The following is a 12,825-nucleotide window of genomic DNA, read 5'->3' as shown; positions in this document are numbered from 1 at the left end:
CTCAAACTGTGATCTCCAGATAGGCAGGTTCCTACAACCTAGGAACCGGCTAGAACTGCCAGCTCTCAGGACCTGCCCACACCCACTGAGTCAGGCTGCGCCTTGGCAAGATCCCTAGGGGATTCCTGCACACATTAATGTTTAAGAAGTGCTGGTGAGGCCGGGCACGGTGGCTCACGCCTGTAATCCCAGCACTTTGGGAGGCCGAGGCAGGCGGATCATGAGGTCAGGAGATCGAGACCATCCTGGCTAACACGGTGAAACCCAATCTCTACTAAAAACACAAAAAAATTAGCCGGGCGTGGTGGCGGGCACCTGTAGTCCCAGCTACTAGGGAGGCTGAGGCAAGAGAATGGCGTGAACCCGGGAGGCAGAGGTTGCAGTGAGCTGAGATCGCGCCACTGCCCTCCAGCCTGGGTGACAGAGCGAGACTCCGTCTCAGAAAAAAAGAAGTGCTGGCAATGACCATGTCCCATAAAGGGCCTGGAAGGCCAACAACAGTGTGAAGGTGATCACCACAATCAGTGTGGCCTTGAGGCAAGCACGGTCACCCTTAAAAAAAAAACAAAAACACCGCAACCTTGTCAGACACACCAGATAAAAGGAAATATTATTTTAAATATTTTAAGCATCAAAAATAAGCTGAAGAATATAAAGGTGAAGTATATGGATATCTTGTTTGGCTGCTTGGTACATTTTTTTCAAGGCCAAGGGAAAAATACTGAGCAAAACGTGAAAGAATTCTCAACCTTCACCCTCCCCACCCTAAATCAGTGGTGAATGATGACAGCTTCTTTGTTTGCTTAGGTGTTTACTCATAATTAAGGACAGGAACACTGCCCTGTAAGAGCCTTAAAGGGCAGCAGGAACAAAGCGTGGGATCCACTTACTGGAACATGCCGTATTAACAAAGTAGTGAAGAGTCTGCAGGCAACTCACTGCCAAAAGAAACCAACAAGGAAGTCTAATTGCTGGAGACCATGACCAAGGGCTGGGGGCTGAGAATTCCATCGAGTTCAAGAAAAAAAATCAAACGATGTCTTTACGGTTTCTTAGAATTTGTGTCTATGATGGCCACCGCTACCATAGCATACTCATAGTCAATCGTGATCTGCCAAATTAGTTTTAGTATCTTTATCGCAATAAATTGCATCAAAGTTTACTATGGAAAATGCTAACCTGTTACTTGCCATTTTCCCTTTTGCTTAAATGTATTTACTTCATGTTCAGGAAGGGCCTCAAAGGCACTGGGGATCAGACATGATTTGCAGCGGGTCAAGTTTGTGGTGGCCAACTTAGAGAAAATGCTTTGTCTCAATAGGCTGGGATTGTGGAGGGTGAGGCAGAGCCTGGATCAACAGATGCATCCCAGGATCATCCCTCAGGTTCAGCATGTACCCCCGCTGGGCCAGGCAAGAGTATAACCTTTCTCCTTCTCCCCCCAGGACTACCAGGGGGACAGCAGCACTCTGTTGGCCTCTCCCATGCTGAAGCGCTTCACCTGGACTGACAGCAAACCCAAGGCCTCGCTCAAGATTGAGTAAGGATTGGGTATCTTTTCTGTGATCAGTTGATGGAGGGGTACGAGGGGAGATGCTGGGGGAAGGTGGTATAATGAGGGATGTTTGACGACTACTTGCCCTCCTGAACTATAGTGTCCGGGCATTGCAGAAAACCATTTCCCCCCAGAGGGCAAAAAAGGGGAACATCAAATGGGACACATGAGCACCAAGCTCTGGGGAAAACAAGCAGAAAATCTTGCAAAGACAGGCAGTCCAGACGTGGGAAGCACAGTGCCTCAGGTGAAAGAAGCCTGATGTGCCCACCTGTGCATGGTGCAGACGGAGACACGCTCCCGGCGGTGGGAGAGGATGCCCCCGCTGTCACTCCCTATGCCGACAGGGTTCATACACGAGGAGTCACAGTACTGTTTTCCAGGGCTAAGACCTGCACCCTGAGAGCTCAGTCCCTACAGATGAACAACTTTCCCATTTCATCCTGGCACCCTTTTCTCGCTTGACAATTTCTCCACAAAGCCCTGGCTTGACCAGTCCACCAGCTCCTCCCTCCACGCCGTGGCCAACACTGTGGAGTCCTTGCCTTAGGCACCACCGAATGCCACTGCAGCTTCTCTGTGCGAGTCTCTACCTCGCAACGGTGCTGGACTGGGACAAGCTGCGCCTGTCGGATGTTCCTTCCTTTCCTCATTCAAATGCCTGTCCCTGTCTCACCCGAAGGCAGATCCTGCTCCTCTTTCACCTAAATCCAGGGTGGGCAGCCATTTTTTTAAAGGGTTAGATAGCAAATGCTCCCTACTGCCATTAGCAGGGGTGTCCAATCTTTTGACTTCCCTGGGCCACAATGGAAGAAGAATTATCTTGGGTCACACATAAAATACACTGACACTGACGATAGCCGGTAAGCTAAAAAAGTTGCAAAAAAATCTCATAATGTTTTAAGAAAGTTTGCGAGTTTGTGTTGGGCTGCATTCAAAGCCATCCTGGAATTCATGTAGCCCGCGGGCCACAAGTTGAGCAAGCTTGCATTATAGTATAAAAAGCAACCGTAGACAATACATCATCAAGTAGGCACGGCTCTGTTCCCACACACTGTATTTACAGAAACAGGTGGGCATGGCCAGTGAGTACACGAAAAGATGCTCAACATCATCAGTCATTAGGGAAATACAAATCAAGACTACCATGAGGGGGCGTGGTGGCTCATGCAGTAGTCTCAACACTTTGGGAGGCCAAGGTGGGTGGATCACTTGAGCCCAGGAGCAACATGGCAAAACCCTGTCTCTACTAAAACTACAGAAATTAGCCAGGCATGCTGGCATGTGCCTGTAGTCCCAGCTACTTGGGAGGCGGGGATGGGAGGATCACTTGAGCTTGGGAGGTTGAGGCTGCAGTGAGTCACAATTGCACCACTACACTCTAGCCTGGGTGACAGAAGGAGGAAAAAGGCAAAGAAATTACCATGAGATACCACTTCACACCCATGAGGATAGCTAGATGAAGTCAGTGTGGTGAGGATACGGAGAAATTGGAACCCTCATACACTGCTGGTGGAAATGTAAAATGGCGCAGTCACTTTGGAAAACAGTTTAGCTGTTGCCCAAAATGTTAAACAGTTATCCCGAGACTCAGCAATTCAGCTCCTAGGTATATACTCAAGAGAAATGAAAACTGATGTCCGCAGCAAAACTTGCATACAGATGTTCATAGCAGCATTATTCATAATAGCCAAAAGCAGAAACAACCTAAATATCCATCAGTTGATGACTCAATGAATAAAATATGGTATATCCACACAATATAACCGTCAATAAAAAGTATGAAGTATGCATGCATGCTACAACATGGATGAACCTTGAAAATATTATGCTAAGTAAAAGAAGCCAGTCATAAAATATCTCCCATTGTATGATTCCTTTTATAGGAAATGCCCAGAATTGGTAAATCTAGAGACAGAAAGTAGACCAGTAGTTTCCTCGGGCTGGGGCTGGAGGGTGTGAGGAAGAAAGACTGCTAATGAGTATGCGTTTTGGGGGATGATGACAACGCTCTAAAGTTGATTATGGTGATGGTTGCACAATTTGTGTCTATACAAAAAACCATTGGCTTACACATTTTAAATAGGTGAATTATGCAGTATGTAAATTATATCTCTATAAAGCTCTCATTAAAAAAAAAACACCAGACAGGTGGGCAGAGTATGGGTTATAGTTTTTGAACCCTGATCTAAATCAAAGGATGGCAACAAGTGCTTCCAAGTGATGTAGTTAGCACAATTCATCGACCACAAGTAAATGGGAAAGACAGGGGCATTTCCAGGCAAACATCTGCGTGTGTGTTTCCTTTTCACATGAGCACAATGGTATTAGAATTGAGTTACAGCAGATCAGAGGCACCAATGAGGAATGAATGGATCAAAGGGGAAAGTAGGATACTTGCTTTTTTGTTTCCTACTTTGGAACACTTCAGAAAATGGGTGGTGACTAATTTTATCTAGATATTTGTTAAAGAAGACCATAAATTGTATCCTCCACTCTGAGACTGAAAATATAGAACATGGACATGTTAGTCCAGACCAGTCTAAAACAAGCTTCACGGGTTCCCTGCCTCATCCCAGATCCTTTGAAAATAAAAAATTTGAACGAATATTAAAGGGCAAGAGCAGCCCTTCTTCCTCAGGTGTCTGTCCTAGTCTGGATGTAACGTAGAGGACCCAGAAGCAAGTTTCTCCACCCTTGAGCCTTGCTGGTGATAAGCAGCACTATAACTAAAAACGTTTCCTCTTCTAGAACACAGGCACGATAGGGAGAGAGGCACTCACTTGTGTGTGTGAAGCTTTATTGTTTTTTGAGACTGTTGTAACAAATTGCCACTAACTTGGCAACTTACAAGAGAAATTTATTCTCTTGCAGTTCTGGAGGCCAGAAGGGATATAAAATATGAAAAATTTGAATAGTTTGGAGGGCAGGAGGCATTTCTCAGCCTACCACAGAAGCTGTTTGACCCAAGAATAGGAGAGGGCTGCACCCAAGTCTTGGAGTTACTTTCCACCTGGATTATGGATTTGCGTTATCTTATCATACATTTCATACCCTCCCCCAGCCACTGTCTTTCTGCCCAATGACACCAAGCTGTTAGGAGGGAGGCCGTGTGCAGCTTTAGAACAGAGGAAATCTGACAGCAATTGAGAGGGGGTTCAAAAACCGTGAACTCTAGGACAGGTATGAACAAATGACCCACTCAGAAAGAGTAGATTTTAGTGTCTTTGTTTTCTAAAAACCAATTTTGAATATTTGATTTCTTTCCTTTCTTTCTTTAGCTTGAGAGTAACCAGTAAAAGTAAGGAGTCGGGGCTATCTGATGTCAGCAGGCCCAGTTTCTGCCATTCCAGCTGTGGGCACATCAGCGAAGGCAAGCGCAGGTTCACCTACGACAACGCTGAGCTGGAAAGGAAAATCGCGTGCTGCTCCCCACCCCCAGACTACAACTCGGTGGTCCTGTACTCCACCCCACCCATCTAGAGTTTGACACGAAGCCTTACTTCTAGAAGCACATGTGTATTTATACCCCCAGGAAACTAGCTTTTGCCAGTATTATGCATATATAAGTTTACACCTTTACCTTTCCATGGGAGCCAGCTGCTTTTTGTGATTTTTTAATAGTGCTTTTTTTTTTTTTTTTTTGACTAACAAGAATGTAACTCCAGATAGAGAAATAGTGACAAGTGAACACTACTGCTAAATCCTCATGTTACTCAGTGTTAGAGAAATCCTTCCTAAACCCAATGACTTCCCTGCTCCAACCCCCGCCACCTCAGGGCACGCAAGACCAGTTTGATAGAGGAGCTGCACTGATCACCCAATGCATCATGTACCCCCACTAGGCCAGCCCCGCAGCCCAAAACCCAGGGCAACAAGCCCATTAGCCCCAGGGATCACTGGCTGGCCTGAGCAACATCTCGGGAGTCCTCTAGCAGGCCTAAGACACGTGAGGAGGAAAAGGAAAAAAGCAAAAAGCAAGGGAGAAAAGAGAAACCGGGAGAAGGCATGAGAAAGAATTTGAGACACACCATGTGGGCAGGGAGGGGGACGGGGCTCAGCAATGCCATATCAGTGGCTTCCCAGCCCTGACCCTTCTACGTTTGAGGGCCCAGCCAGGAGCAGATGGGACAGCGATGAGGGGACTTTTTCCTGGATTCTGGATTCTGAGAAAAGGTCAAATATCTTTTTTGGATATTTGCAAAATTTAATCTAAAGCAAGTTTTAGAACTTTACCTATGGAAGTGGTTCTATGTCCATTCTCATTCGTGGCGTGTTTTGATTTATAGCACTGAGGGTGGCACTCAACTCTGAGCCTATACTTTTGGCTCCTCTAGTAAGATGCACTGAAAACTTAGCCAGAGTTAGGTTGTCTCCATGGCATGATGGCCTTACACTTAAAATGTCACATTCTATTTTGGGTATTAATATGTAGTCCAGACACTTAACTCAATTTCTTGGTATTATCCTGTTTTGCACAGTTAGTTGTGAAAGAAAGCTGAGAAGAATGAAAATGCAGTCCTGAGGAGAGTTTTCTCCATACCAAAACTAGGGCTGATGGAGGAAAAAGGTCAATAAGGTCAAGGGAAAACCCCGTCTCTATACCAATCAAACCAATTCACCAACACAGTTGGGACCCAAAACACAGGAAGTCAGTCACGTTTCCTTTTCATGTAATGGGGATTCCACTATCTCACACTAATCTGGAAGGATGTGGAAGAGCGTTAGCTAACGCATATTAAGCACTTTAAGCTCCTTGAGAAAAAAGGTGGTATGTAATTTATGCAAGATATTTCTCCAGTTGGGACTCAGGATATTGGTTAATGAGCCATCACTAGAAGAAAAGCCCATTTTCAACTGCTTTGAACCTTGCCTGGGGTCTGAGCATGATGGGAATAGGGCGACAGGGTAGGAAAGGGCACCTACTCTTCAGGGTCTAAAGATCAAGTGGGCCTTGGAGCGCTAAGCTGGCTCTGTTTGATGCTATTTATGCAAGTTAGGGTCTATGTATTTAGGATGTCTGCACCTTCTGCGGCCAGTCAGAAGCTGGACAGGCAACAGTGGATTGCTGCTTCTTGGGGAGAAGAGTATGCTTCCTTTTATCCATGTAACTTAACTGTAGAACCTGAGCTCTAAGTAACAGAAGAATGTATGCCTCTGTTCTTATGTGCCACATCCTTGTTTAAAGGCTCTCTGTATGAAGAGATGGGACTGTCATCAGCACATTCCCTAGTGAGCCTACTGGCTCCTGGCAGCAGCTTTTGTGGAAGACTCACTACCCACAGGTGGGACAGGCCTCTCCACCAAGATCTAAATCCAAACAAAAGCAGGCTAGAGCCAGAAGAGAGGACAAATCTTTGTTCTTCCTCTTCTTTACATATGCAAACCACCTGTGACAGCTGGCAATATTATAAATCAGGTAACTGGAAGGAGGTTAAACACAGAAAAAAGAAGACCTCAGTCAATTCTCTACTTTTTTTTTTTCCAAATCAGATAATAGCCCAGCAAATAGTGATAACAAATAAAACCTTAGCTATTCATATGTCCTGATTTCAATAATTAATTCTTAATCATTAAGAGACCATAATAAATACTCCTTTTCAAGAGAAAAGCAAAACCATTAGAATTGTTACTCAGCTCCTTCAAACTCAGGTTTGTAGCATATGTGAGTCCATCCATCAGTCAAAGAATGGTTCCATCTGGAGTCTTAATGTAGAAAGAAAAATGGAGGCTTGTAATAATGAGCTAGTTACAAAGTGCTTGTTCATTAAAATAGCACTGAAAATTGAAACATCAATTAACTGATAATATTCCAATCATTTGCCATTTATGACAAAAATGGCACTAACAAAGAACGAGCACTTCCTTTCAGAGTTTCTGAGATAATGTACGTGGAACAGTGTGGGTGGAATGGGGCTGAAACCATATGCAAGTCTGTGTCTTGTCAGTCCAAGAAGTGACGCCTAGATGTTAATTTTAGGGACCCGTGCCTTGTTTCCTAGCCCATAAGAATGCAAACATCAAACAGATACTCGCTAGCCTCATTTAAATTGATTAAAGGAGGAGTGCATCTTTGGCCAACAGTGGTGTAACTATATGTGTATGTGTGTGTGTGTGTGTGTGTGTGTGTGTGTGTTTTGTGCATAACTATTTAAGGAAACTGGAATTTTAAAGTTACTTTTATACAAACCAAGAATATATGCTACAGATATAAGACAGACATGGTTTGGTCCTATATTTCTAGTCATGATGAATGTATTTTGTATACCATCTTCGTATAATAAAATTAACTTCCAAAAACATATATATTTTCTCCCTGATTTGCTTGTAAGTGTAAAAAAGAGGTCACAGGTGTCCCTGGGGGTGGAGGACTAGGGTTCTTTATTAAACACAGTACAAGAAAGATAAAGCAAATGCTGCTGAAGAGAGGGCAAAGAGGTTTCTACCGGTCCTAGAAAATGGCTGTGCTAAACAATCAGAACACTGCAAACAGTAAGTAAAAAACAAAATCAAACTAGGTAGATTGCCCAGAAAACTAAACCCTAACATCAACAGGATCGTGAAACAAGTAAAGCGTATGTTGGGTGTGAGTGCCAGCCGCAGAGAAAAGTGCCCTCAATTAAAAAGAGGCAGTTGTCCCCAAACACTAATTTTCAGCTGGTAATTAGCATAATCACAGAGGGTGTGTGCATATGCTGCAGAAAACCACACAAAATAATAGGCAAAAGCTTGAAACCCAAGAATGTAAAAGTACACATGCCAGCTCAGTATTCTTCAATCTTGTTTTGTGAATTACGTCCTAGGAAAACAACTCAGGTCATAAGTACTAGAAATTGAATAAGTGACCAACACTTTGTCTTAGAAATTGGTCATAGTACTACCTGCCTAATAACATCATAAGGAAACTAGATTGGAAAGATATTTTAAGGGGAAAAAATAGGCCTACTTTCTTTGGGACAAAGACAATAAAAATGGAGAAATGACAAATCTCAGTAAACTTTTAGTTAACTCAAGACGGCAAGAGGCATTTTGTCTTCAAGAATCTGAAATCCTTTAAAAAGTATTATGGGTTTCATAACATAAGAATAAAATCATTCATTCGGCAAATGACTTGAAGAATGCTTGAGGAATCAATGTCACGTCATAGTTTAGAAATGTTCTCATGGCTCTGGAAACTTATTGTACATTTGGGAATTTATTTTTATTTTTTCCTCCAGCAGAAGTATGGCCTAGTAAGGTTTATTGGACTCCTCGGTGTTAAACATATTACCAGACTTTTGGGTTTCACAGGCCAGGAAATTAAAAAAAAAAAATCCTTGATCCCAGCACAGGGATGGCATTCTTCTATTCTGCGAACTAAGAACACTTAAGGGAGGGGGAAAAAAAAAACCCAAACTCCAACCAGATGCTACTAATGTTCTATTTCCTGATCTGGGTGGTAGTGCATAGGTATGCTCACTTCATGATGAGTCACTGAGCTGCACACTTACTTGTGAATGTGTGTGTATATGAATGTGTGTGTATATATATGAATGTACACAATTCTTTAATACAATATTACTAAAAGAAGAAAAATCCCCTACCATTTAGTACCACTACTTTTCATAGGAGAAAACCCATTTTAAAAGGTGGAAGGGCTTAATCTCAGACTAAAATATATTTGTATTTGAAACATACCTATATTATCCTTCTTTTTCCCATTTTCATTTGTACTAGAATAAACTAATGAACACACGTTGTTCCACAGATTGGTATTTGGGAAGCAGTGATAGCTAGTAATTGCTATCATTGCTATCATTTGAGTGCCCAATATGTGCCAGCAACTATTTAAAGTGCTTTAAAGGAATACACTTATTTTCAAGGCAATCTAACATAATAGGTACTATTAGTATACGCTTTACTTCAATGGGAAAATTAAAGAACTCCAAAACCCCACTTGTCACATCTCCCCACCTCCAAGCTTATGTCCCCATATACTGTGCTTGCCCTTCTAGATGGCCAACCCAAAACACACTGGTGTCCCTCTCAGACTTGAAGCCATTGCTTTAGCAATTCTCCACCCCTCCCACCATCAATTTTCCCCTTTTCCACTGGAACATACAGGTTATTTCTCCCATCTTACAAAATTTTCATCTGTACTTTCTCCTCCAGCTACCACTCAATTTCTCTATTCCCCTTTATAGCAAAATCCCATGAGCGAGTTGGTTGTTATTATTACTTGTTTCCAACTCCTCTCCTCCCACTCACTCTTAAACCCACTCAAACCTAGCTTTCACGATCACTCACTGAAACTGCTTTTGCTAAGGTCACCAGTGACTCCATATTGATAAATCCAATGGCCAACTCTCAGTCCCATTCTTATTTGGCACTTCAGCAGCTTGACACTTCTTCGCAAAAACAACTTCAGTTTGGTTCCAGGACATGAAACTTTCTTCTTCCCATCTTACAGGCTACCTCTGTCTCTTTTGCTGGTTTTACCTCTTTTCCCTGACTTTTGAACATTGCTCTAGTTACCCCAGGGCTTGCCCTTGAAGCTTTCTTTTCTCAGTCTATATCAACTTCCTTCATGATCTCAACCAGTCTCAGGGCTTTTGATGACAGCCATATGATGACTTTCATGGACAGAACAGGTTCTTCCTACCCGCTGCAACACTCTAAACTCATATATACACAAGTGCTAACCTGACATCTCCTTTGATGCTCTGGCAGACTGTATTTTTTTCAAATACAGGTGTATTTTTCAAAAATATTCTATTGTATTTTTCAAAGACAGCTGCAAGATTATCTCCCATCTCACACGACCTTTGGCAATGTCCCCTCCCCTGGAATCAGAGCTGGCTTTAGGACTCACTCATGATCAACGCAATGTGAAAGGGACACTGCATGGCTTGGAGGCCAGGTCAGAAAATATCATGCACTTCCTAGGTCTTGGTACACTCACTCTTCAACAGTTCCCGCGAGGGACCCAGCGGCCATACTTGGAGAAACCTAAGCCACGTGCAGGCCATGTGAAGGGGCTCCCATAGACAGCAGCCAGCTGAGCCCAGCCCTCAAGTCATTCCAGCCCCCAGCCATTGGAATTTCCCAGCGGAGGCCCAATCACAATGGCACGGAGACAATCCTCCCTGCTGTGTCTTGCCCAGATTCCTGACCCACAGAATCCCTGAATGTAATAAAATGCTAGTTTTATGCCATTGAGAGTGGAGTTGTTACAAAACAAATGACCAGAACAAATGTGTACTAAACATCTCAAACTTAATGGGCCTTAGACCAAACTCCCAAATTGTCTTTTCCTGTTTCTCCATCCTCCCCTGCCCCGTAGACTCTTTGTTCTCACAACAGCCTCTTCCAATTCAGCAGAATCCTCTATCCTGTCAGCATCAAGCCAAAAAAAAATTTGAGACAGGGTCTTACTTTGTCGCTCAGGCTGGAGTGCAATGGCATGATCTCGGTGCACTGCAGCCTTGACCTCCTGGGCTCAATCGATCCTCCCACCTCAGCCTCCTGAGTAGCTGGGGCTACGGGTGTGTGACACCATGCCTGGCTGATTTTACTTTTTGCAGAGACAAGGTCTCACTATGTTGCCCAGGCCTGTCTCAAAACTCTGGGCTCTGGTGATCTGCGCACCTTGGCCTCCCAAGTGTTGGGATTACAGGCATGAGCCACTGCACCTGGCCAGCAAGCCAAAATCTTAAAGAGTCATTCCCAACTTCTGTTTTGTCCGCATCCAGTCAATCAGGACATCCCTGTTGGCTCTACCTTTAAAACATTATTTGAAGTCCAGCCACTCAGCACCACCTCTACTGTTACCACCCTAGACCAGGTAGTTTTTTTTTTGACAGTCTCGCTCTGTCAGACCAGCTCTGTTGGCCAGGCTGGTCTTGGAACTCCTGACTTCAGGTGATCCACTTGCCTCAGCCTCCCAAAGTGCTGGGGTTACAGGTGTGAGACACCATGCTCAGTCGCAGGTGGGTTTTAAAACTCAAAGATGGCTGGGCGCTTTGGCTCATGCCTGTAATCCCAGCACTTTCGGAGGCCGAGGCAGGCAGATCACCTGAGGTCAGGAGTTTGAGACCAGCCTGGCCAACATGGTGAATCCCCGTATCTACAAAAAATATAAAAATTAACCAGGTATGGTGACGGATGCCTGTATTCCCAGCTACTCGGGAGGCTGAGGCAGGAGACTCGCTTGAACCCAGGAGGCAGAGGTTGCAGTGAGCCAAGATTGCACCACTGCACTCCAGCCTGGGCGATGGAGTGAGACTCCGTCTCAAACAAAACAAAAAAACCCACCAAAACTCAAAAGACGTGGGTTTTAAAATCCAACATCCTTCACTTGGGATGCTGTCAGTTTCCCACCACGCCAACAGCTCACTTCCTCCCTCAGTCTGTTCACGTCGTAGCCAGAGTGATCCTTTTTAAATGTCCTATCATGTTACTCTTCTGCTGAAAATCCTCCTGCAGCTTCCTTTTTTTTTTTTTCTGAGACGGAGTCTTGCTCTGATGCTCAGGCTGGGGTGCAGTGGCGCGATCTAGGCTCACTGCAAGCTCCGCCTCCCGGGTTCACGCCATTCTCCTTCCTCAGCCTCCCAAGTAGCTGGGACTACAGGCGCCCGCCACCACACCTGGCTAATTTTTTTATTTTTGATAGAGATGGAGTTTCACCATGTTAGCCAGGATGGTCTCAATCTCCTGACCTCGTGATCCGCCCACCTCAGCCTCCCAAGTGCTGGGATTACAGGCATGAGCCACTGCGTCCGGCACAGCTTCCTCTTTTATTGAGGGTAAAATCCAAAATACTTAAAATGGTCCACAGGACACACCTCTTCCCTATAGACCTTTCTGACGTCACTTCCTACTTAACTTGGCTCTAGCCACATTAGCTCCCCTGCTGTTCCGCAAAGACTCTGAAACATTCCCTTACCTGGAATACTTTACCCCCAGACATACACATGGCAGACCCCTTATGCTTTCTCGTGAGTAGTCTTCTCTCCTAAACTACATTGTTAGTCATGTATTAAGATGTTTGGGTATAACTATACGTTCTGTAAATACCAAGTCCCTGTATCTGTCTTAGTGCCTAGAACAGATCCAAGGACACAGTAGATAAGACTTAAGGACTATTTGATAAATTAATGAATAAATCTGCTGCCAATTCATCCAAATACAAAAATTCCTCCAAAATACAGAGGAAATAACCAATCTTTTAAAATCCAATCATAAGATAATCATCATCTTGTTATATGAACACGTGCAAGAAAAGGACAAAC

General features: G+C 44.1%; 1 protein-coding gene across 1 annotated transcript in view; it reads left to right on the top strand.

Annotated features, from left to right (window-relative positions):
• The window catches only part of FLT1 (fms related receptor tyrosine kinase 1), a 194,829-nt gene extending 186,970 nt beyond the window's left edge, over positions 1-7,859 (top strand). Inside the window, exons 29-30 of the mRNA XM_054446522.2 lie at positions 1,446-1,540; positions 4,837-7,859. Coding sequence (XP_054302497.1) covers positions 1,446-1,540; positions 4,837-5,038 — 297 coding nt within the window. The 3' untranslated portion in view covers positions 5,039-7,859. The remainder of the gene's footprint in view (positions 1-1,445; positions 1,541-4,836) is intronic.
• Positions 7,860-12,825: the final 4,966 nt, after the last annotated feature.

Source organism: Pongo pygmaeus, chromosome 14 (genome assembly GCF_028885625.2).
Source record: "Pongo pygmaeus isolate AG05252 chromosome 14, NHGRI_mPonPyg2-v2.0_pri, whole genome shotgun sequence".
Classification (NCBI taxonomy): domain Eukaryota; kingdom Metazoa; phylum Chordata; class Mammalia; order Primates; family Hominidae; genus Pongo; species Pongo pygmaeus.
Note: the sequence above shows the minus strand (reverse complement) of the source record. Positions and strands in the feature narration are given on the sequence as shown.